The 26,695-nt window shown below is 39.6% G+C and overlaps 1 protein-coding gene and 1 non-coding gene across 5 annotated transcripts; one reads left to right on the top strand and one right to left on the bottom strand.

Annotated features, from left to right (window-relative positions):
• The first annotated feature begins 227 nt into the window (after nt 1–227).
• Nucleotides 228–24,665, top strand: LOC125762433 (wiskott-Aldrich syndrome protein family member 2). 4 transcript variants are annotated; one of them, XM_049424523.1, is made up of 7 exons: nt 228–556; nt 641–886; nt 1,417–2,004; nt 17,769–18,512; nt 18,597–19,742; nt 20,697–20,910; nt 20,992–24,665. In XM_049424523.1, the coding sequence occupies exons 4-7, from the start codon at nt 18,132–18,134 to the stop codon at nt 21,174–21,176; spliced, it is 1,926 nt and encodes a 641-aa protein (XP_049280480.1). In that variant the 5' UTR covers nt 228–556; nt 641–886; nt 1,417–2,004; nt 17,769–18,131; the 3' UTR covers nt 21,177–24,665. The 4 variants fall into 4 exon arrangements, with proteins under 4 accessions (XP_049280480.1, XP_049280481.1, XP_049280479.1 ...); XM_049424524.1 differs by lacking the exon at nt 641–886 and having other exon boundaries at nt 228–376; XM_049424522.1 differs by lacking the exon at nt 641–886.
• Nucleotides 24,666–26,621: 1,956 nt separating this feature from the next.
• Trnai-aau (transfer RNA isoleucine (anticodon AAU)) lies at nt 26,622–26,695 on the bottom strand. Its single transcript has one exon. It is a non-coding gene; the product is annotated as a tRNA-Ile (tRNA).

The following is a 26,695-nucleotide window of genomic DNA, read 5'->3' as shown; positions in this document are numbered from 1 at the left end:
GTTTAAAATGAGCTAACCTGATGCACACTCGGAACTTTATGAAATCTGGTATAAATAGAGGGACCATAAAGAACATTCACCATGTTGTTTTTTTTATTTATTTTGTATTGAAAAATACAAAAGTAATTTTTCTGATATATTTTTAATTTTTTTCGCACCGATGAATAAATTTAAAATTTTTTAAACACGATTTACATTCGAAATTAAAGTGGAACGGATTTTTCTTCGAATATATCGGAGCGGATCGATTCAATGGAACTGCACCGTCAACGGCACAGCCATCACTACATATGAATCACAAGAAGAGAGGGAGAAAACGATGACTTAAAGCAAAAAGAAAAGAAAAAGGAAAATCACTCAGAGGAGGTCGCATCGGGTGCGTATCTCTTTTGTCCCCGTGGTTAATAAGTTTTGTGAAAAAAAACAGTTTCGCCATTATTAGCATCACCTATTGATGCACAATCGAGCGTTGTTGCAATTTCCGTCGCAAGGAACAAGCCCATAAATGAAGATACCGTGCGTGCGTTTGCGGGCGAAGGTGGTTGATGTGTAGTCGGTAAGAATTACGATCCCTCCCTTGTATGTGCTCGGTGTGTCCACGGGGCACCGAATCTGTTGATGGTGGCGTTTTTTTTTCTAGCTTTGCAGTATAAAGTAAGGAAATATCGTGAATAATATAACACACCACAACGTTACCGTCCATCCGTCCGATTCCATACCATTTGTTGGGTACGTTGTACGGCATTCGGCATTACGCATTCTTCGCTGGAAGTGGAAGGTCTCGTTTCAGTTGGAACTGTACGCCCCGTGAATCATTCCGCCGACGACGTGCAGTTGCAGCAACAGCAAAATCCGGCTTGCCGTGATCTCGTGGTGAATGTGCACGGTGGGTGTTGCTTTTTGTCTCTCGTCTGTATGTGTCGTCATCGAGGTGTCTCAGCGCCAAATTGGGCGTAGAGTATGCGCGGATTCGTCCCAATTTCCTGTCGCTGTTGGGTACATCATGCATTCGTATAAAGATTATTGTGAGAAGTTTCCGGTGACGTGCTGTTTTTTCATCTCCATTCAATTCTGCTAGGCAGCCAGCTCATAGAAAGATTTCGCTTTGCCAAGCAGATCGGTAGTGACAGCAGTGAAGTTGTTGCGCACGCAAACGAAGGAGCCTTTGCGAAACGGAAAAGTGGATTGCAGAGCGAGCGTGCGGAAGGAAAATATTATCATTGCCTGGCAAAAGGAGTGACAGCTCCGTAGCAACACGCCAGAACAACAATATTAGCATCAACAACAGCCAAAGCAGGTCCCATGCGGATTGCTACATTATCAATCGCGCTGTTGTTGGTGTTACCAATTGTGCTATGTATATTTAACGTGATATGTGCTAAATGATGATTGTGTATGTTCATCCTATATTCCTAGGTTTGTGTTTAAAAATCGAAAAAGTGTGTTGAAAAATCTCAATCTACAAATCCCTTCAACAACAACAACCACGGAGTGCTGTGTGAAACGAAGTTCAAGTGAGTCTGTTATTAATTGTGCATCGACCGGAAAACCGGAAATCAGCTTCTTCCCCAAAACCACCAGCTCCACCATTGCAAGCCGTCTTGCGAAAGTGGGTCTGTAAAAAGGGAAAGGAAAGAGCATCTCGAGCCATATTTGGATGTTTCGTGTGAAGAAAGAGAACGGATCCGATTGAAGCTGGAAAAAGTGAATTCCGGCCTGCTAGTCTCGTCTTATCAGTTGTTGAAATAAATCGAAACACCAAACGTCAAAACCGGCCGTTTTGACAGGTGGCGATTGTTTCGCAAAAAGTGTACTTGTGTGAGTGATTGTTCTCAAAGTAAAAGTAAAAGAAATTGCTTCCTGTAAACAGTGAAAAATAACGCATACTCATCATTCTGTTATCGATACATTCCCTTCGTCGAGCAGCATCAGAAGGATTCTTTGGCTACATCATTTCACTACAACGAGAACAACGCCCCACATGATTGTGGACAATGGGAAAATGTAAGTATCGTTAGGTTTGGTTCTAAATATTTTTTTCTCAATTGTAGAAACACTTTAACTTGTTTTATCACGGACGGTGCTGGCCATTTCCGGTTATGAGCCAACCGCTGGCGTGCGTGAAGAATTTTAATGTGGTAGCGCAAAGAATGTCAAGAACCTTTTCTTATGCCGTACGATAGTAGGTAACATTCCTGAAGAGTCAGCTCATCGTCTGACATTGTGCCCATATACTGCGGGTTTGAATAAGAAATAATAATAATGCATTAAGTAATAATGGAATATGTATTCCATTTTAGGTTTATAGGCATAGGAGCAAAGTTTCGTTTAGCTTGGGAAATCCACAGAAATCCTTGATAATTTCTTCGGGACCGGGAATACATGTTGCAAAGAAGCACCTAATACTAAGCCGCAAAGCATAAATACTTCACACTAGAAGCACGGCTTACGCATGAAGTCTTTAACGATGGCAAAAGGTGAAAAGAAGCCTCTCATACGTAGGCAGGTCGTGGCACGCAGCCTGACATTTTTAGGCCACGAATCGGTTCAACCAAAATGAAACCACCTACTGGTACTGGTAAAGGCTGTAAATGGTAAAATAGTTTCCTTAAAAGAGATGATCTCCAAATGCATCAAAAAAAATGTTTTTTTTTGCCGCTTAGCAGTTTTTGAATAGTCTATCATAATTTAAAAAATGATATTCAAGACTTGGTTTAAAAAAATAATGTTCGTGTTAAATGTTAATGATTCCTTCACTCAACTGGTTGTTGCCGTCTGGGTTTGGTAATGGTCTCAGCAATTGAAATCAAGGATAGATGGTTATCTGGTGACCTCCAATTAGAGCAACTGTTTCAATCGAAATATGCAGGCTGCCAATTGCAAAGAGAGGTTGATTTAAAATTGTGCCTTTCTTTACTGATAGGAAACGTGGACGGTTTATTACAATTGAGAATATGTTTACTTTTATTGACTTTAGTAATATTAAAAAAATACAATGTTTTGTTTAGCATGTCTCATAAGATAGATAAACAACCCTCCATTACTATACGCCATTTTTCATGTTGTTACGCCTCGACCAGAAGTTACGCTCGTTTGATTTTGCCACATGGCGTCTATGGTGCAAATAGTTTCGCTTGTGCGCGCGAAAGGCACAATCATCCCCTTCAGGTTTGAGTTGCTTCAGCACTGGATTGGCTGAGTGCATAATCTGCCAACTGCTTATTCCCTGTGTGAAGAAAAAATGAGGCGTACAGACAAGAGCATTATCAGCGTGGCCCTACTAGCCCCCCGGGAAAGGGAAGAAAGGCCAAGGCACTGAGTCACAATATCACCGAGCAGTCTGTGTGTTGTTATCTTGCATTAAGAATGGGAATAGTGCGTTTCACCGTAGAGTTGTACCAAGCATGTATGGGTTTTCTTAGGCAGTTTGTTGATAAAATTGCTATCGGGAGTTCTACTTGTAGCACAACTTGCCACGGCTTTGTACGGTGGTGAGTAAGATAGGTGTTATCTTGCGAAAAGCAAACGCCATGTTGCTGATAAGAAGGAGTAGGTAATTGCAGTGTGGTTAGTACTTACGAGTGATTCGCACTCTTGCCGTTGGGTTTGTTTCTAATGCTAAAGTTTTAATCTGTTTTTAATTACTACGTGTTTCAATGTAATATATATCGGGATTTTTAACCATTTTGTTATTCAGTTGCCCTTGGGATGTTCATGGTATTCTATCAGCACTATAAGGAATTTCCTGTTTGAGCTTTTGTTGATAAATTTTAACAACTGGCGATAAATTATGTACTATTTTTATGCTTAGAGCATCTTCAATATTTACTTTTTCAATTAAAATGCTTTTGAATAACTCGGAACCCATTCCCACCCCGTTCTTATGGATAGCATTTAAAATTCTCAGCCAGGAACGATTTCACTTCAGTTTGTTTCAAGCAATCGTTTAAGCAGATGGCAATTATTGCGCCCAGTATATGCGAAGAGCCTGCCCGAGAACGGATTTTTGAAGTGGCATCAGTTTTATTTTATCCGAGGTCCCAAATTTTCCTCAATTTCTCATCGCAATGGCATAAAAAATAGGAACTCAAACGACAAGTGGATTCTCCGACAGGGTGCGTGTTTTATTTTGCGTGTCGTCGATTATTTTCAGAACCAACGGAATTAACTCTGGGGTGTGTGTTTGTGTGGTAGAGAGCTTACCAAACAGTTATATTTCCTTTTTTTTGTTTTTTTTTCTCGTTTCCTTCCTGTTTTACCCCCTTTGTACAATTTCACGGCGCTTAATGAAGCATTTTCTAAAAAACACAAGTGTGCGGCACATGTGGGAATGCAAACAACAAAAAAATCATTCACGCGTTTCACGCAATGCCTAATCTCATCATGCAATGATCATTATTTGGCTTTTCTTGATCTTGGCACCGCCCCAGCCCTATATTAATGGTGTACGAAATGTTTACGCGGAAGCAACAAAAAAGCGACACCTCATTTCCCATTTCGTCCGGGGGTGAACCACTTTCGCAAAAGGAACCAATTTAATCTACCGTCTATTATACCCCATAACGGTTACTGTTTGGTAGTAGTTATACGAATGTATAGACAAAAAAATAGAATTTCGAAATTACGACAATCAAAAACTTCCAAAACCGGTAAAAGAAGGTCGAGAAACATCCCAAAAAAAGTACAAAATATACACGACAAATGTATATGTGTGTGTGTGTACGCAAAGGTGTTGGAAGATTGAAGGGAATCCGTCCAATTTCAATTGTTCTTTCCTGTTGGTGGCCACACGTTGACTTCAGTTAGATATGGAGCGTAATGAGAGAAATTGGGGTCTTTGTGTGTTTACCATGGGGTGGAAAATTCACACCTATCCCCAAACCCGCGAACGACAATGACAATGGTGGGGAAAATATTTCACCTCCACGAAATAGTGTGAGAGAGAAAAAGAATCAATTTCTCCCGCACACCGAGTGTCCCGCGGGAAAATAAACACGGCTTTTTTCCAATTTATTTTCTGTCGCAGTTTTGGGATGATTTGTCCACTAACGTCATGTCGTGTGATTTTTTGGGTATGGCAAAAATGGCTTACTGTTCGTTTTACAATCATGTTCAGAGCTGTGACTTTGGGTCTAATACACCAAAGACCGGGGATCGAATCTTATTTGGACCCTTGGTAAATTCTCTGCTACAAATACAGTGTCCACGTGTTATTAATAATTCTAGTAAGCTCATTAATATGTCAAGCCAACAACCATAGAAGGCAAATACATCAAAAAGAAGAACGACATTGGATCTTTTGGATAATCCAGAACTTTTTTTGAAATCATTCAATATCTATTAGTGAACCCCGGAGCGTTATCATAAATCCACTCCGATTCCGGAGTTGCAAAACCGGACTCGACTCCAACAGAATTCGGAATCAACTTCGTATTTCTGGAGACCATTCGAATTGGAGTTTTCCACAGTATTCCTCAATGTTTCGAATATGATTCTTCTGGTTCTTCTGGCAATTGAGCTCCATTGTCTTCCACGACTTTATTTCAACAATTTTCAGAAAGGTTTTCTAACATTTTTTAAGGAGTTTACAATAGTTAGTTTTCGGAAAATTAGTAAGGGTGCTTTTCGTCGTTCTGTATGATATCCTTTAAATTTCCGAATGGATCCGGAGCTGACTGCAGAATGTCCTGTAGTAGGAATATTCCGACTCCGGATAAAACTGGATTTTTCACATCACTAATATGTATAGCTCCATGGATAACAAAGCGAATTATTCCCTCACAGAAAATCGTGCTGTGCATTTGGTGGGAACAGAATAATGTCTTATATTGCGAACTCCTTCGAATAAATAAACAATCAATTGGAAATGGAATCATATGCAGCTGATTCGTTTGAATTACTATTTTTAAAAGAATTTTTTGCCTCTAAGTCTATACAATCAATATTTGAAATTATACATAGTTCTCGTGGATACGCAAGGAAAAGGATGGATATTTGTACACTCAATATTTTTAGCGTTTAGTAATTGATGTGCAACACCGGGAAACCCGGAAAACACCGGGAATTTCTACGAAAAACCGGGTAAATTTTCTTTCATGTAATACCGAATTAATCGTCAAAGTGTACAATTTGAAGAGGTTTTTTATTCAAACAAAACGGCCTGGCCATCCATGTACTTACAGGTACATATTTTTTGAGGCGCTTCTATTTTTCCCTCAAATAAATTTGCAACAAATATGATTTTGGCATTTTTACGGTGATTTTCTAATGTTTCCAGTCCTAGTGCATGTCAGTATCTTTATGTCAAACCTAGACATGTATTTTTAGATTTTTTCGATTCTTTTGATGCATAGTTCGGAACATGAGTGCCCTACAATAGATCCAAACTCATGGAAAGGACGGACTAGACTAACAAGCAGAGTTTTTATACAAACAGGACCATTGAATTCGTTAGTCATTTTACGAACTAAATCGAAAGTCCTATCGGTCTTACTTATTATGTTTTCATAGTGTTTCGCTAGTCCATTTATATTGCATGAATACTAATGCACATTTTGCGAAATAACTCGGTTCATTTAGCCCCATAGCTCTGTCCATTTAGCCCCACCTTGACAAATTAGCATCACGTGAAACATTTCCTTTCATTAAACATTTTTAGGATGTTAATGTTATACCTATTGTGTTTAGTTTTGATTAAACTTCTTCAAATGCCCATAATTCCCAAATTCTCATTTATTTTAAAATGATGTCAACTTTGAAATACCAAAACATGTAAACTGCTTATACTAACTTGAAACTAGAAGATTTTATTTAAATTTTATTAGATTAACGCATCGAAATTGAATCACGCATGAACAAGTTACAGGACTCTAAAGTTGCAGAGAAACCCGATTGTGGTTTACACACTTGAACCTAATTTCTGGAGCCCTGAGGTGAAATGAGCAATCGAAATCGGTTTGTTTACCAAAGTAGCCATTTGCATGGAATTGGGTTAAATGTTATATGATAAAGAACTTCGGCATTAAACTACCGCACAATGTTTATTTACAACCGAGAAACTAAGTGTAGCGAACCGCCAAAAACCGGGAAAAACTTGGAAAAAACCGGGAGAAAACCGGGAAAAAACCGGGAATCTAAAATTCTGATTTGAGTGGCCTCCCTGGATGTGGTTTAGATTATTAAATTTGTCTTCTATTTGGCAATTGATACACGTATGTTAATTGATGGTTAAGTCCACATAAGTCCACAGTGTGATAATTTTTAAACAAAGCAAAAGGCCATTCCCCCATTCTCCCTAAAGCTCATGATAGTTGTGTGCTGAGGATATTCATATTCTCAGATATTTTTCTCAGATATTATTCATTCCATGGTCGATATTTTGACTAACATGTACTTTCAGCAGACACCCTTCATAGTAAGTATTTATTTTTTTCAAATATCCAACGGTAATCGCTTTATTACTTGGGTATTGTGCGCATGTAAAACTCCTGTAAACAAAAGAAGGAAATCAAAATAAATAAACTAATGTCGTCCCATGGTCACCGTCGGTCCCGTTTCCAAATGCAACATCATCTTCCCCATAATCAACAGTATGATTATGCTATGTTTTGTTTTTATTCCAACATTGAAGTGATGTCGATCGAACAGTAAGAAGATGTGGGAAAAGAATGTTGGAGTGATACAGTTCATATGTTCCCCAGACACGATGTGGCTGGTTTATTTAAGTTTCCCGTTCATTTGGCTTCGTTGTATATTTTCTTGTTTATGCTTTTCCTCTGTTTAACGGATGATGATACACTCGGTTAATGTCTTAATGGTGGATCTGCTCGAAACGTCACTAAAGTTTGCATTAATGCATGTTGCATCCACCATCTGGATTGCGTGTGTTTATGTGCCACGAAGAAATACACTTGTACCACACACGATGTGCTTGAAGAATGTCGAATCAGTTCGCTTAAAGGTAATGGAAATGATTGTGTGGTAGAAGAAAAGAGAAATTTTCTATGTCTGTTTTCATTAGATTATTTCAGATTTTTCATAAGTGAGAAACAAGTGCAGCTTATTTTCTTTGTCCAGAATAATGTATTGCTGCAGTTAAAATAACTGTCCGTCCTGATTGTGTGCACCCAGAGTTGCCTTCAATTACCCACTCAGTATGTCACCAAGGTCATCCACACAACAGCACATTTTAAATCGAATGATCAACCGAGAAGGGGAAGAAATAAGAAATTCCTACGTTTGCTCATAGCTTCCTGAAGGTGAAACAGTTAGCAAGTGTAATGAGCTGGAACGTGTGAAATATTAACCGTAACCTTTTTGTCTTTCAACAAAACGGAACTGTGATGGGGCAGAATAGGGGAAGAAAAACGCTTCTCCCTCTCAGTGGGGAACGAGAATAATGCACTCAGAACTGCATTTCGTGTATGGGGTTTCTTTCTTGACAGATTACTAACTGTGAAGGGAACTGCACTGCATTGGGGTTTTATTTAGCACGAATAGCACAATTCCGTCATGCTTTAAACACAAACACACAAGTATTTATGGGCCTCTCTTTTGGCAAATTGTATACAATTCCGTCGTCAGCTGATAATCAAGCCCTGGGTACAAACCGGGGGTTGAGCCCAAGATTATAATGAGTAAAAGGCCATCAGCGGTGCGATAATTCTACCACACTTTAAAAATTGCAATCTTAGCTTTCCTTTGCATCTTCAAATTATTTGAGATTTGAAGGATTACAGGAATAATGCAAAATATACAAATGTATGAAGAAAATTAATTTTTAAAATTAATTGTTAATGTAAAATGATATAATTGTTAATCAAACTTGAAACATTCAGATTGATTCAAAGATTTTCGCAATCTGTTTAATCTAATTTTTTTATGAGATTTTTCTGATCTTCTAATCTTCGTATCGGAATACTATATGACCATTCATCATTATGATTTATTACCACTGTGCAAACAGTGGAGGTGAATAATCTTAATAGACACCCTAATGTTGTTGCATTTAAATCTTTAAAAAAACATAAACTTCCAAAAATTCTCTTTCGCCATTCCAATATGTATCGTTTCTGACGAAAGGGCGTAATGGTAGGTAAACAAACCTAAAGTACAATGCGGTAGTAAGTGGAAGTAATTTGTGTGTTTGAAATGGAAAGTTGTATTGTGGTTTTCACTTCAATTGATCTAACAACCGGCGCCACAACTAATTGTTTCACATTTGGCGAGGTAATGGCCATGCCATGGGAAATTAGATAAATAATGAATAAAATCGTTTCCTAAGCGTAGAAAGTGTTGGAGTACATTAGCAAAGGAATGCTTTTTTTTTACAAGTTAATAGAAAGCGTGTTTGAATAGAGAGAATAATTGAATATTGCTAAAACCATGCAGTTAGGAATGTTTGGCTGACAAAGAAAAACTCACAATAGGATTAGTGCACACGATTAGGTTTTGGGTGCATGAAGTTCATTGTAACAAAAGATGCAGTTCTTCTGGCCAAAAGATAAACCGTTGGTCGTTAGTGCACCTGTTGTAGCACTTGAAAGAAGAGAAGTAATGTAATTATATGGTTTGTTTTGTAATGAGGGTTGCATTTGTTGAATCCTTACAACAAAATTGGAACAGTATGTCTTAACGCTTCCAAAACTGGTCCTCCTCAGAGCTCAGAAATCCATATTGACCGTTACACACACAATTTGTCAAATGTAATGTTTTAAAGCTAATGCTTACACAGTATCGCTTTACAAAAGCACTTGTTTTGTTGGTTGCTTGTGTTTATCGCAAGCAGCAAAAACGAATGCACCAAAATGTTTGTTTGTCATTCGCCCGTGTGTAACCATGTTGTGCTACCGCGTTTACGTTGACATTTTTGTAGCACACGAACATGAAGAGAAACAAACACCGCCGTACACACACCTGTGCTGCGAATCCCCCCCAATAAGTGGGGAGAAGGTGCTTCGTACTTAATGATGCATGAAATTATGTTGACGTCGCCTTCATTGCACGATGGAACGGATGTACTTGACGGGGAAAAGAGCGATAGAAATGCAGTGCCACAGTGCTGAACTTTACTGATGAAGTTCTAAAATAGAAACAATAAAATAATTGATTTACCATACTCGCGATAAATATGCAACCAAACGAAGCTAAACCGCAAATGGTGCAAGCCTTCCAGACAAGGGACAAACGCCCATCCCTTACAAACCTTTTTGTTCCGTCTCGAGACGGTGGTGTTGGTGAAGAATGAGATATTTTTGTCTACATTCATACCGCCAGTCCCCGCCGTTCAATCAACTCAAGCAACGAAAGGTCACAGAGCTGGGTGCACTTTGGGCGCGCATCATATCTCACGCTTTGCCCTTAAGATAAGGCATGATCCATGAATTTATAAAACCTCAAACTCCTGGTGAACGACTGTGTGAGGAATAGGGATTGGGACCGCAGTGTTAAAGGTTTATAATGCAGCAAACATTAACGATACATTTAAACCTTGTATGTGTGAGGGAACGTTTTAAGGGATTTCATGTTCCGGAAGTTTGATTATGACGTTAGTATAATGTTTTACGGTGTTATTAGACTTTAAAAATTAGGAAAAGAAACATTATTGAATGCATGTTGTCCAAAAGTTTAAAATTTTTAAATTTTTGTTTAATTTTTTTTTTCAATGAATCAGAGCAGAGAATTTTTTTTTGAATGAATCAATGAAATACATTCAGAGCTTTTTTTTGATGCACGATGCGCTCTTCTGACCATATGTTACACGTGCGATATATGGATCGATGCACCAGACGGTTGGTAGATGCGTTTTAACATTGAAAATCATTAGGCCGTTCACTCTAAATTCACTTTCCCAACCTTTTAAAGCCGCGAGGTAGCGTTCGCATAAAATCGTAGTCTCTCTGTCTTTAAACGATGCGTTGCGCAAGTCATCCTCAACCGTACCAGCAATTTGTGCAATGTTTTTGGAATGAAGCTAGGTAATTTTTTTATTGCATATAATGGGGTTATATTGATGGAATAAAAAACTGTCTCGTAGGTGAAAAAGAAGTAATTAAAAAAATTAATACTCTCTCTTTCTCAAAATGCAGTTTGTTAATTTTATTCCCAAAACCTTTCAATCCGTACTTCACTCCACACACACCGGTGAACAAGTGCATCTGAATTTTTAGAACAGAAGAGACAGAGAGCACGCGGAACCCAACGACGGTGACAGGCGCGAGACCGATTTGTTTACATTTTGAGGTTGAGCTGTCGGTGCTGATCGCGAGCTTTGGGTTTACGGTTTCCCACCGCCGCCGTCCACCATATCATCGCGGTCGTGTTGCATTTCATTGTCGTGTTGCACACTCCCCGGGTGGCCCGGGTGCAGGTTACGGCTAGAGCAGATGCTCTTTCCCCACCTAGCGAATGTTGTCATCGGACGGAGGTTGAGAATATTGTACGTTAACTGGAATGTGGTCATGGAATGTTGCAGGAGCTCAACCCCTTGGTTTTTGTGCCACAGTTGACGAAGTGTGAGAAGCTTCAAATTGAGTTTGTGCGTGTTTTGTAGATTGCGTTTCAAGTTCGAAAAATAACCGGCCACTTCCGCATGTGTGTGTGTGTGTGTGTCTGTTTATTAAGGTCGTTGTTGTCAATGTCCATCCGGTTCTCGGGTGACACATGCACACAGTGCACTGCAACAGTTTGGGTACACGAGAAGAATGATCATCACTCCTAATTTTACGTCATCGGTGTTAATCAAACGATATTTGTATGTGAATTGTGCTTAAATGGGGGGAACTTGTGCCATGTGTGCTTAAGTAGTTAGTTTCCGATTTACGGAAAATATTTATGGACGTCAAAAATTCATAATTTTTTATATAATTATATTTATAATTATATTTATTTTTTAATCATTTTTTTATCGTCATGTGTCTGGATAATCAAGTCCTTAATATAAAGGTATCGATCTACATGAAATCTCGATCTTATTTACAATACTTAACTACGAGATCATGGGACTCTTCTTCAATTTGATGATTAATATCTCTTTAAAATTAGTACTTTAGACTTACTTCCGACTTTAAGATTAAAGATGTAACCTAAAATCAATATCTAAAATATGATCCAAATAGTGCCTTAAATCCTCAAACAAACACAGTACATTTAGCAATAAATTACAATTCCCTTTTTAGTAAATGGTGATTATGTTCCAGCTGCTTAGTAAAAAGGAAAACCCAAACGCCATTAAACATTATTCATTGTTTACTGTCGGCAGTCATAAATTCTATCACAAATGGAAACTAAAACAAACATTCAGTGTCGTTCGGATCGCATTCCATCAAAACGTAAAAAGCCAAGCATAGTCGCGTGTCAAAATGGATGAGAGTTCTGGAGAAATTTAGCATCGAATTTGAAAGCGCTTCAGCTTTATGGATGTCTATAAATGGTCCAGTGTTTACAAAACAAGATCCGTATGTACGATGAAATCTAGATGGGAGGTATTTCGTGTTTTTCATGTTTCGACCTGTGACTATGTTGGAAATAATGTTGGAATTTTCTTGCATCTTGGCTCAAAAGGAATTTACTGAATTGATCCTTTCAGGGTTAAAAGTATTTTTTGTTAGTTCTAATATAAAAACAGCCACAAAAATCTCTTATTTGTTTTAGGAAACATTTTTTGCAGTCACCCTTTTAAAACCCTGCAATAATAATTCCATGCTCAAGGTGTGAAACGTAATGCGAAGGGATCATACCACCGTACGAGCTTCATAATCCTACAAAACATAAATAATCCAAACCGATAGGAGAAAGCCGAACAAAAACAAAAAGACATCTTAATGGCAAATTCGAATTGGAAGTGTATCCACAATCGCCGTAAGCCCGGTCGGTACATGGGATAAACGCAGAACAACCCAGCCTTGGCATCCTGTTTGATGCTCGTTTCGTAAACTCTCAGACCCACGGGAATGGTTTTCGTTTCATAGTGAAAGGGAGCGAAACCTTTCTCCGCTAGCGGTATTGGCACCAATTTCCTATCACGATCCCGGTGCGTTCTAATTCCACTACTTCGTACAGCAGCCAAAAAGGGAGGACAAACAACGCAACCAACGAAATGTGCCGCGCGAATGGGTTTTGATTTAATTTATAGGCAACGGAACGAACTGCTTACTTCTTGCTTGCCGATCGGGACGGGTCAAAAAGCGTTAGAGATTGATAGCAAAAAGATATTATTGTGAAAGTGAGGAGAATAAATGTCTTTCAAGAGTTCGTCATCAACGGTTCTACACGGTTGCGGGAAAAACTAACATAATTATGGATTTCGTTTTAAAAGGGAAAAAATGGTCATAGATCCTCTCCATCGATCGGATCGCACTAGGGGATTCGCACAATTATTGTTTATGATTAATGAAATTGCAGACATATTCCATCTATCTTCACATCTCCTTAGTGAGTTCTTCACTTAACATTAGTGTCTTTAGCACACAATTAGAAGCATGCCTAATTTATAACTATGTCTGAAATAAAAAAAATGTAGTGATGTAGAAAAGCACATAAAATTGGGAAATATCTCTACTGGTTATATTACAGCGTTTCTCGTTCAAGTTACAAATTTTAAGAAATTCTGGATTCTGTTACAGTGGAACTAGAATATGTCAATATGTTTATATATCTCAATTCTTTTAACAGTAAACTTGAATCAGAATCTAATTAAGTATGTAAGAGTTCCAGAAAATCGGAATCATTTGACATTTTCCTGTTCAACTTGAAAAACATCTGGAAATTCCTCCAACGTTGCCAGTTGAACTCCAAAACCGCCTATAAATCTTGTTGTGTATTTTGGTATGTTTATGACTCAGTTAATTAATCAACTTAAAAAACTTAGATACTCTCTTAAAAAAGGTTTTAGGAATTTTCAATGGTAGATGTGTCTTATTGCATTTTACTTCACAAATTCGTTCCACAAAATGAAATGTTTATTGTTTTACATCTTTCAAAAAAAAAGAGTTTTTATCATAAAAAAAAAATTATCATTCATTTATCGAATGCATATTAACAACTTTTAATAATCACTTTGCAGCTAAACAACATCATTTAAGCTGATCATTAAATGGTTAGAAATGTATGGTTTGCTGTTTGAAATGACCTTCATTAAATTTTAAACTATGCTGGGTAGGTTATGTTGATATAGCTTAACCCTTCTTAACCTCCACCAACACCTAAATCTCAGCACGGTCTAATAAAGTAGATAAGATAAACGAATTTCTTCTATCGTCATTCTGGCTGCTGCAAGCGAAATGATCACTCATACCGAGAAGTAATAAAATCTCAATGCAACTAGCAAACAGTGAGAATTTCCTACGGGATTCGACCCCCAAGTGTACCCTTTTAACGATCTTTCCAACTTCCTTTTCGCTAGATTCCAAAGCACGAACGGAAACGAACCGGCACAGACATACGGCGGCTGTTGAAAGAAAGTGTTCATACACTGCCGAAGAGTTTTTTCAAGTATTTTGCGCACAGTTCCGTTGATTTACTACGCGGGTGCGCCAGTGAGCACAACCCCAGACGGTTGCAGAAAGGCCCAGAGTGGAGCGGTGTAGGGCGGCACGGTTCTTTACTCAAAGGTCCCCGACACACAAAGCGGTCGGCAAACGGTGCAAATGATACTGTTGTGCGTGCGTGTGTACGTATTAAGGGTCCCTTGTGTTCACTGGAGAGTATCATTTTAATAGCCCTTCGCAGCTTACCAGCTTTCGGTCGTTATGATGAAAGATGAGGAATGCTTTTCGAAACGGGCCCCACGAATAGACGAGTCGCGGCTCGCTAGTTCGACTACTGATCAGCGCGATCATCGCCAAGTGCATTGGGTGGGTTTCCGCACGGAGAAGGCTAATACAGTACACAGAAGTGCAGATGGATTGTGTTTGCGTCGCTGGCCGGGTACCGAGTATGAATGTGTAAATATGCAAACAATTAAACATCTTTATGACATCATCGGCTAGAAGTTGCCGATGATGATGAGATGTACAGTTGGGAGTGGAGAATACAAGAAAAAAAATGTGAATCCAACTAAGATACACTTAACCGGGAAGGAACCCGCGTGCAATTGTGTTAGAAAAAAGGTGTTAAAGATGCAATTTCCCATTGCATTGCGATGAGGTAATTTACAAACCCAACCTCATCGCAATCGCCATCAAAACAAGACATCCGCTTATGTATTCAATCGTAGAATGAAAAGGAAATGTGATTCTCTAAATTAGGTATATCTCTAATGCATGACAACTATCATGTTAGCCTTAATATCTGTCGTTTTACGTGTGCTCATTATTCATGTTTCCCATGATACTAAATTTATTTTATCTATAACATAATCTACAAGCAGATAAAATAAAAGACTTAATTTATTATCCTCTTCAATGTTTATTGCATTCTTTGATAATAATAGTCTTACGTCAAAAATGTTGAGAAGCTGTGCGGAATAGAAATTCAAAGTTGGAAGTTGGAACCATGTTTTTGATTATGTTCAAGTTGAACTGGATGTCGTCGAATATCTGCATGTCTGGAATTCTTCGTATTTTCTGGGACTTTTGTAACCGGAACTCAATTTTCTTCGAGGCTATTTAATCTATTGCAAAGCTTTCTGTGCATTATTCGAGAAAACTTTGAACAAAGTCGATTACAGCTTGTAAAGCTAGTCTAGATCTACCTGGACACATTCTAGTTCAACTACAATAGTAACCAAACATTATCACTACTTTGCCAATTGGACTCAAAATTCCTGTAAATCAAGCATTATCTCTTTTATCTCGTTTCACGTTCAGTTCAGAAATGATCTTGTCACGGTAAATTTCTTAATGTGGTCTCCTATCAACTATCCCACATATTAAGATAGTGCTTACGTGCCTCAGATTCTTTGCCCTACAGAGCAGTGCTTTCTTCTTACCCTACAGCTTCAGGGCGCGGTGGAGCTCACAGTTCGAAAACCAAAAACCAAAATGAAAACAGTTCCCAGCTGCTCTATATTGGTTGGTCTCGTAGCACCGCTGAGGGGTTGGTATGCCACAATAATCTGCCGACAAGATACGGAACCTATCTGGCCGTACGAATTTTGTGTTGGACACGAAGCCACGACCGCCGTCACTATTGCCACAGGGTTTCTCTCTAATCACGTGCCTTTACCGAAAGCCCCGTCCCAGTGCGGCGTGTGCTTTCTTCTCTCGCGTTCACTAGCATAAGACGGTCCTCGTCGTCCGTTGTGGTGGTTGTTGTCGCGAACCGTCGACGAGCATTCCACACCGGGGGCAACCTACTTAACGGAACACATTTTGCTCGCATTCCAAGTTATCGGTCGGCGCAAAAAGATAAAGCTGCAACGATAGAGGCGTTTCCCCCATTTTCTTGTAGCATGTATGTAGCAATGTTGTATGGGGTAAATATACTAGTAAAGGAAGGTTTCTTTTCGTGGCGGCACTAATTCCATCGTTAACGATAAAAACAATCTTAATAATTAGATTCATTTGAAGGGTTTCTTGCTTGTGTTGTTGAAAAATTATTTTCAACTAAAAATAACAGTCTATCGTATTTGGATTTTTTTTGTAATATCTACGTGAAGAATATTATTTGTCTTAAAAAATAGATCTTTGCTGCGAGAGAAAACAAAAAATATAAAAATACTTTTCATTCGTTTCCACATCGTCTTTACACATGTGTTTTCAATTGGATAGTTTTTCGGGAAAGTTTTTAGATTTATTTTTAGCAACCTCTTAGCTTCACAATTATTTCTTACAGTAGAAATTGTCATTTTCAATTTAAAAATCTGTCTGTGAAAAAGTATGTGCTTCAGATATATCAGAGAGAGAGAAAAACATACCGCGCTAAACGGTTCCATATGTTCCACTTGTATCAATGTGATGCCGGCGGCGGCCAAGCGGAGGCAGTGTTCGTCAAACTGAAAGTCGGTTGGAAACAACATTGCTGTTTAAATTGAAAAATAACCGTTTACGGTCATCATCTCATATTCATCTTGTTCGTACTTCGTTATTTCATTTATCTTGCATTACTGTTCGTACATTATGTCTGTAAGAAGCAGCGGAAAAGCAAAAGCTTTAGCAAGCCAAAACGAAAAGGTTTTATTCTCTTTACTCTTGCTCCCGGTATGGTATAATTGAATCGATTTCATGAAGTATGAATACATATGTACAGTGTTGTTCATACTATGAGGTGCGGCGGTGCAGTATCAGGGGAACTCTGAACAACGCCCGCAGTGATTTGCATGTATCACACCCTGTCGCGAGATAAACACTAGACACTGGCTTGGTCCCCTGTTTTTCGCAATGTGATTAAACAGCTGATCCCGTATGCCGAGAAAAAACATAGCCACGCATGGGGACAGTATTCAATTAGCATAATCACCCACTTCCACCCTGCGGTGCTTCAACATAATGTTTTCAGTAGGAAAGTGCACCGTGCGATGAAGGGAGGAGACCTAGATTACGTTTCGTTTATGTTTGTAGCAGCGCACGCACCATCTTGCCATCGATGTTTACTGCCCGCGGCTCGCCCGGTTGATGATCGTCGATCACGATCAGCAACATCCGGTTGCACGATAAACGTCAATGTACGGGACGGAAAAATAATTAACCATATAAGTTAGACATCAAAACCGAACGCATAATGTATGGCGTTCGATTTCACTCGAGGAAACATTTTCACCTCCAATAGCGTACCTGATCATCGTTCATTTTGTGATAATTTTCTGCATTCTATTTTGCTTTTCTTTCCAGGTTTTTGTTGTGTAGCAGAATTGCACGTGCGTAGTAATATGTAGGACAGTACGTGATCCAATCATCAACATCCGTGCGGTGGAAATTTCATTAGAAACTCTTCCTGCGGAGGAAAGGGTCGGAGAAAGAAAAACCGGGTGGGAGAGTTGGCGAACGCGGTATCATTAAAAGCCGGGATCACTAACTACCGGTGTTGACGAAAGTAGTGCTTCCTGTGCAGTAGTGGCACACCACACGTACTACGATTTTGTGTGGCTAAAGCACCCGCCACGATCATCCACACAGTAGTGTGGAGTTAAACCAACAACGAGAGGTAGTTAATTGAATACTCCCCGTTGGTACGATACTGGACAACGCAACAAGATGCCGCTACCGAAGCGCCTAGTGCAGCCGGTGTTCGTTGCACGGTCGGTGTACGTGCGCGAAGAGCTACCGGCCGAGCTGGAAACTGTAACCAACACGACACTCACCAATATCGTCCGTCAGTTATCGTCACTGTCGAAACATGCGGAAGATCTGTTCGGCGAGCTGGCACGAGATGCGGGTGGTTTGGCCGAGCGGGCCAACTCGCTCCAGGCGCGTATAGATCGTCTCGCGATAAAGGTCACCCAGCTGGACAGCACGGTTGAGGAGGTATCGCTGCAAGACATACAGATGAAGAAGGCTTTCAAAAGTGCCACCATGTTTGACCAGCAGATCTTCTCCCGGGCGACGATGCCTTCGGCAATGCTGGAGGTGTATAAGGTGAGTGATTTAATGAGCCCATTACGCATTGACAGAACATTTCAAACTAATGTATGTTGGTTTTTTTTCGTTCCCCTTGATTAGACTTGCGATAAACCACCGCCACTGGATAAGCTGAACTGTTATCGAGATGATGGTAAAGATGGGCTCAAGTTCTACACCGATCCGAATTACTTCTTCGAGCTGTGGCGACAGGAAATGTTGAAAGATACGGAGCGTGTGATGCACGATCGTGGAAAGAAGGTACATAAACCGCGTGCCGAGGGTGGCGCCGATGGTGGTGGCCGGCAGAAGAAGCGACCACGTGCACCGCATAACACACGGGAAAAGCAACGCCAGCGTGCCATCGGGCATGGTGAAACGCTGATGCCAAATAATGTCATCTACCGCACACCGAACGCGATCATCGGTTCGCAGGAAGAGGCAATTTACAACAGTGCGATGGCGGGTGGCGGAAGCATGATCTACGATTCACGCTCATCCTCCGCTATGGGCGGAAGTAATAGCGGCGGTGCAGCCCGTCCGAACTCCATCGAACTACGGCGAAGCTATCAGCAACCGAACGAAATGGTTGATGGCAGTGGTTATGCACCACCGTCACCGGGAGGTGGCTACCATCAGCATCAGCAGATGGCGGCCCAGCTACAGCATCAGCAGGGCGGTGGCATGTATCAGCAACAGCAACCAATATACGACCAGTACGGTAATCCATCGATTTACGGTTCCGGTGCGAACCAGATGTCGCAGGAAAGTTTGTACGCACCCGGCACACCTTCGCGGTCGAAATCGCGCCCATCGCAGCCACCACCGGCACCACCATCGTCCGGCAGTGGCGGTGGCACACCGAATGCCTCAAACGCGAACACACCGACGCGCAGCCGCAGTTTGTCGACCGGACGCGATAATCTACCACCGCCACCACCGATTCCGGAAGGTTTGCAATCGCCACCGCATGGTATGAGCAACGGTGGCACAAACATTGCCGCTAAGATGCTGCTGAATCGATCGGGTTCACGGTCAGGATCACCGCAGCTGGGCATGACCGGTTCGCAGCAGCAGCAGCAGCAGCAACATCAACACCAGCACGTCGTCGTGCAGTCGATGATGGACCAGAATCAGCTTGCGCTGGCCCAACTAAACCAGCAGATAAACAACCTGAACAATCTCAACATGCAGCTGAACCAGATGTCGATGAACGATCTGCCACCACCGCCACCGATACCGGAACAGGTAAGTGTGTCGTTTCTACCCTGGGCATCCTCATCCTGTGGATAGTTACGGTCGTTAGCAATGCTGTAAACATTCGCTTCCTTTGCTTGCGGTGCTAAGGCTAATGAGCTTTCACATTACAGTCCAAAGCTCTCTTTAATAGCTCCGTCTTCGTACGTCTGCTTTCCCCGTCTTCTTCCGATTGATTCCTTACGTTGGTAGGTAAGTCGTTTGTGGGACAGTTATGTACCCAATCAATGGATCGGTTTGTTTGCTCGTCTGCAGGTGTATTTTCTGTGACAACTAAGCACATTCCCTTAACCTGATTCGTGTCTTTCATTCTTGTCATGTTCAATTGTTTTCTGATTGTTTGTATACTCCCTGATATCGAATTAATTGTGGCACATTACGTGTGTTGCTGAATGATATTTATGTATTCATCATTCATATTGTCGTCTAATTCCCTTATTTAAATTTCTTATCATGCTCACCGATATTTCGTTTGTCGATTTCGTCGATCAAGAACCTCTTAAGTATCTAAACTACTCTACATCAAGTATATTTCAGTACATTTTTTGCAAAAAGCATTAGATATTGAAAAGGATCCTGAACAATCCACTAGAATTAGATGTAAAACCATTGTTAAAATATACGTTTAAATTAACTAAGCAGTATCGATTCGGCTTGTGCGAAATTTGTGATTGTTATCTTTCCGGCAGTTCTTTATGAAACTGACCAATATGAAAAAAGTTGGTATGTTGACAGGATTCCTTGCAGCCGCTGGTATACGCAGAACTGACTATTACCCTGTTAATGTTAAAATGAAGGATTGGTAATGTCGTTTGGGATTAAAAATTAAATAATTATTTGAGCTTGTTTTACATTTAAAATACATTTATTCTAATATTTGTATGTATGTATGATTTGTTTGCATTCTTTTAATATTTTGAACTATTTTTCCTCATCCTCCTGCAGCTATCACCCAAACAATCACCACCAAATGTGGCACCACCACCTCCACCACCACCACCGCCAATGTTGGACGGACCGTTAAGCCCTACCAAGGCTCCACTGGCAAACGGTGATCTGTACAATATGCCGAAAATGCACCAACTGAAGAAGATTCCTCCGCAAGAGAAGATAACCTATGATGATCCGCGCAGCGATTTAATGAAGGCCATCCGTGACGGTAAATTTTTATTCAAATACCCACTCCAGAACTCACCGTTCATTACACTAATGTACGTGTATGTTGCACAACATTTCACAGGTATTAAACTGCGCAAGGTTGAGAAGCAAAATCACGAAGCGAAGGAAAACGATCGCAACAAGGGTCTGCATGATGTGGCGTCGATTCTGGCCCGGCGCGTTGCCATCGAGCTTTCCGAGTCGGAATCTTCCGAGAGCGACGACGATAGCGAGGGCTGGCAGGAAACGAACGAAACGTCCGCATGACATCAGGAGAGCGTGGCGGCTGGTGGTGGCAAGAAAAAGTGAAACAAGGTGTAGCGCCTCTTCCGATAGGGCGATTCTTCCAGCAAACATACAAAGTCATCCTCATCTCTTCATAACTCAGGTGAAACTACCACCAGTGAGTGCTCTAGTAGTTGAATTCGATATAATCGCATCAACCGGTAGAATGGGATGAATGGAAGGATCGAGCACCAATCGAAGGAGGACTGCAATCGGTGCAACAAAGACGGGTTTTTTTTGCGATCTAGCCTGATATTCGGTGTATTTATTTTGCAATGCAAAACAGAACAACTGCTGGTAGTGGAGCGAACATTGATTTGATAAAGGTGTGATCGCTCCACTGATGGTCGGGAACGAAAGAAGACATTTATATCCGAGATTATATTATAGGTTGTATTGGAGGAAACACTGCGTATCGTTAAGTTCCGGTTAAGTTGTACAAAGATAATTTTCACTATTTATACACAGAGATAAGCATTGCTAAAGAAAAGGATGTGGTTACCCCGATCAATGATGTGATCGAATGGCGAGGTTCACTTGTTGCGCATACATTCTAAACATTCTGTATAGATTATTGTACTTTTTTTTACATGTCCTAGTTTTCGAATAATAATATGCTTCACTGAAAAAATGGGCGCGATCGACAAATTACGGAAGCATCTCACGTCGTTACCCTCGCTGGTTCAGGAGTGCGGTGTGTTTGTGAGAGAAAATCAAAACGTCAATACCGTCGTGTGGGTATATCAAAACGTAAGAGCAAAGGCAGTCTATCTTCCTCTAATAAAACGCTTAATAAAGCGACTGTAGGCAATGCAAGCGCCGCCCTCCACACGAAAAGAAGAAATAGTATGTGGAAGTTAGGGAGAAATATAATGCAATTTATAAATAACTTTGTAAACGTAGCATTACACCAATGTAGCCGTAAGATAGAAACAGTCACAGTCGGTCATTTGCCAACTAGTAGCAACAATGAATGAAACAAAAATGCAAACGAGAATGCCAAACAGACGAAGGAAACAAGGTAGAGAGTTGAAGGTAGTTATAATTTTTTTTTCAAGTATATTGCAAAATGAACGTAACGGAACACTTTTGAAGATATCTCCTTGGTGGGAAGACACAGTTGATATGCAATGATATCATAATATCCTTCTCCCAACAATTGAAAATCGATATGCATTTAACGACTCAGATATCGGCTATTAGATCTGTTCACATGATAGAAACGTCTTTCGGCGGCTAGTGATTTTTGGAAAGCTCATTTGCTGCATTGTTGCTTTTGGACATTTATATAGTCGCATTTGTTCGTTACGGTAGCATAGAAGAAAAGATCGTTCGTAGTAGGATGTTGAAAAATAGCTAGTTTTTCTCTTTTGTTCATCATCCTGTGCTGAACAACAATACCTTTTTTGTTTAAATTTTGTTCGTATTCGAACAACATGTGTTCAGAATTGGAAGCAAACTATTTCCGTTGCCTTTCCGTTCATGGGTAAAAGATTCCTACACACTCTCTGTCACACTACACAACGATTAAAACACGCTTCATTTAACTCTATCAATTGCAATTGGTTTTCATATTAGGAAAGCGCAAGAAAGCAGAAAAATATACAACCTTTTCGACGGTTACAGTACTCCATTACAGTACTCCAAACAGAAAAAAGACACTTAAAATTAAACAAAAATTAAGCAAAAAAAAAATTTTTGTAAAACGCTTGTGGCAAAAAAGCATAACGCAACGAGAGGAACAAAACAAAAAAAAAGCTAAAAGTAACGCATTTATGCTTGCTACACTGTAGATGTTTCAAGAGCGACTATTTACATTAAACAAACAGAAAAAACAAACAAAATCGCTCAAATGTTCACGCCGTTAATGAATATTGGTAGATTGAAGCATGGCAGAAGGTTTGGCAAACCTTTTCGCTAGGATTGTGTTTGCAGCTTTAAGAAATGTTTTTTTTTCTGTTGCTAGTGTGCTTTAAAGCGCGTTTATGCTTTTAATAAACAAATCTTCTTCTACCACTCTCTAAAATTCGACCTGCTACTAACCAGTGTGTAAAGTAAAACTAATTTATAACTCGTTAGCGACATACCGTCATTAAATGCTCAAATTTTTCATTTTACATTACACTTTTTAGGACTAAAATATATCTCTAAAATACTGTTTCGCTAATGCTATGCTAATGCTTGCTGTTTTCCTCGAGGATTAACTTTTTTACGTTGCTTTTATGGGCTTCTCAATCTAAATCTCGAACAGAAATCGGTGCAAAAGACAAACAAATCTAAACCTATCCATATGCGCTACATCTTTCGATGGATTATTTTCATGTGCAGTTAAATCGATTCAGTGTGTCATTTAGTCGACAGGCACAGTTTAGAAACACTGACACAATACTTAATTGACAAAACAACAATACCAAACAATGTAAGGCGACAGTATGGGTGAAAAAATTGCACTGAAAAATGATACAATTCACAGTTCTTTCCTGCAGCAACTGTAACTCAAATAGCCAAACGGAGAGTCACTATTATGGAAACAAAACAACACAAAAAACAATATTATCAATTGATACTATACTATAGATAGTTAACCAAGTAATACAGCAAACCAACCAATATCTTCCCTGTGTTGCACTGCTGCAGTAAACGCATCCATGCATATGCTAACGTATCTAATGGAAAGATGTAAAACTCACATACACAAAACCAGCTATAATCCACAATCCGTAGCTGTGTATTATCCGTGATCGACGTAATACAATGCACGTGGTGACGCAGTGACGTTCGCGTGTGTGTGCAACTGCGCCTTTGATATTAGGGAAATAATAATGTACTGTCGTGGTTGGATGGTTGAATGTTGTCATACTAAACAGTGAAAGCAAACGTATGCCAATACTCCTCGAAGAGATGTGTAGCTTTGATCGCATAAAAAGAGGGAAAAGGACTAGTCGTGTGAAGGGGCCGTTTGCCACCCTAAAAAAACTGAGACTAGTGTCCGAAGAAAGCAATTTGGTTGGTTTCTGCATTAAGCTTTAGTCGTTTGTCCTTTTTTTAACAACGCACTAAAGTGCTTGTCTCTGTAATATGTAAAAAAAATGACAAAGGAAACGAAATGTGTTTCTAAGAAAAAAGTTATTTTAAAGATCTTCCCTCCTTGGCTTTATTTTGTTACAAACCTAAAAAGAATGTCCCACATCCTGTCGTGCGAAACACTGCGCAAACATTGTACATGTATTATAATTTCTTTAAATAATAGGTAATGTAAAAGCAAACGATGAACATAATGGGGCAAATAATTTTTGCAAATGAAACAAAAGCGAACACGCATGATGAAAACAAAACGAAGTGAACGAAATGTAGCAGTAATAGAGGACAGTTTCAAATAATATTAATAGTCGGTCAGCAGCAAAATACACTTGATCATGGTAATTAGACAACTAATCGAGGAAATAAAGTGAAACTTGCAAGAAAAACAAATTACCTCGTGTGTATTCACTATCATTTGCTTTCTTTTCAGCACGACTCGATGCGAAATTGGCGCGGGAACCAGAGATGAGAATAACAACTCTTTTTAGTGAGTCAACTCAGAGTGAATGAGTCGTTATTAAGCGTCAGCTCGTTTAACGACTCATTTCGGAGTCATAAAAAAAAAAACCGGCATAAACGTATAACTTAAGGTTCGAATTTTTTGGCGCTTGTAGAGTTCAATATGAATGTCTTACAATATTGTAATACTTTAATTATTTTCTTCGTCGGTTATGGAGACCCCAAACAACACTCCTCCCCCCCTTCCCTTCCACCGTCATCGCAACCAAAATTTTAGGGGCCCCGAGGATTCTCAGTTAGGGCCTCCAAAAATGACTACCCCCCGACGGTCAGTATTTTCATAATTTGCCTTCATCCGATCGGTCATAGTGGATCAATGCAAAATAAACCTCATTGATTTAAGTTTATCGACAATGCGACTCTCTTTAGTTTTTGGACCCCAACTACCATTCCGCTTAGGGCCTCCGAGAAGCTTGATTCGCTTTTGCTCATAAGCCTACAGCTTTAGCTTTTATTTTTGTGAAATTTAGCAAAATTTATAAATTGATGTATTTGAATGCGACTCTGTTGAAATAAGTTTATTTTCACTCAAATAATGCTTTAAATTTAAAATAATAATAAAAAAATAACAAAAAATCTATCATTTATTTGGGAAATTTAGCAAAATTTATAAATTGATATATTGAATGCGACTTAGTTGAAATAAGCTTATTTTCACTCAAATAATGCTTTAAATTAGAAATAATAATAATAAAATTAAAAAAATCTATATTTTTTTTGGGAAATTTAGCAAAATTTATAAATTGATGTATTTGAATGCGAATTTGTTGAAATAAGTTTGTTTTCATTCAAATAATGCTTTAAATAGAAAAAAGAATGAAAAATAATAAAAAAAACCTAAATTTTGAAAATCTCCTAAGTCTCACTCTTACTCACTTTGCACATCTCTAGCGGGAACACAATGATGTTTGTTGTCGTATCATGATGCGCACAAGCATTAAGGAAGCGAACGTCTCACAAGATTTGGAACGGAAATGAATCTAGGCGCTGATGGCTATATGCATCCGTCATTAAACGGCACATGTTCTTGTTGGAGTAGGTCAGTGAACATAAGCCATAGAACGGCTGTAAACGGATGGGTAAATTCAGGCACTAAATATGTTGTTGCTTATCAACGACCACGAGCAGCAAAGTCGCAGTAATTGTGTGTAGCGTACAAAACCAAAACACATGCCCTATTCAAACCACGATCTTGACACGAAAGAGATCCCATGTGCAATGAAGTACAAGTTGTGTGTTGATTAAGTTTTGCCGCAACTTAATGCTGCTGGTTGGAATACAAAACAAAACCACTCTTCAATGATGTGCAAATTGCGCAGCATTCTAAACACGGGCAAAGGAATTTGAACCGACGGTTTTCTTCCGTTACGTAAAGACCATGAACTATGGAAAAAACGTATATTTTGTTTAGGAAGAAAGACGACGGTTCCTTCACCCACCGATAATAAACCACATGGGACCAGCGGGATGATGGCTTTGCAAAAACCTAATCAAGACCCGGGGCCTTGGGTGATTGGACAATTATTCGTCTTCTTGAGGTGATTGTTAGGTGACGAATGAAACGGTGTTGTTTATTACACGTCGCAAATCTATGAAATTACTGTTTACGGTGCTTTTGATGTGTAGAGACGTATAAACAACCAATCTAATTCCGTCTTACTATCCCGGTTCTGTTGTGCAACTGTGGAAGTTCCCGAGGGGATTTTCCCTGAACATGGAACAGTCGCTTTAATTAAATTCCAAGTTGTTCTGTTAAGAGATGTAATGGATGTTAAAGAAAATATAAAAACACATACTTTACTTCCCTAAAAAAAGACAATTGTGTGCTGGCTCCAGAGAGGATCGAACTCACGACCTTCGCGTTATTAGCACGACGCTCTAACCAGCTGAGCTATGGAGCC

Source organism: Anopheles funestus, chromosome 2RL (assembly GCF_943734845.2).
Source record: "Anopheles funestus chromosome 2RL, idAnoFuneDA-416_04, whole genome shotgun sequence".
Lineage (NCBI taxonomy): Eukaryota > Metazoa > Arthropoda > Insecta > Diptera > Culicidae > Anopheles > Anopheles funestus.
The sequence above is the reverse complement of the archived record's forward strand: the minus strand, read 5'-3'. Positions and strand labels throughout refer to the sequence as shown.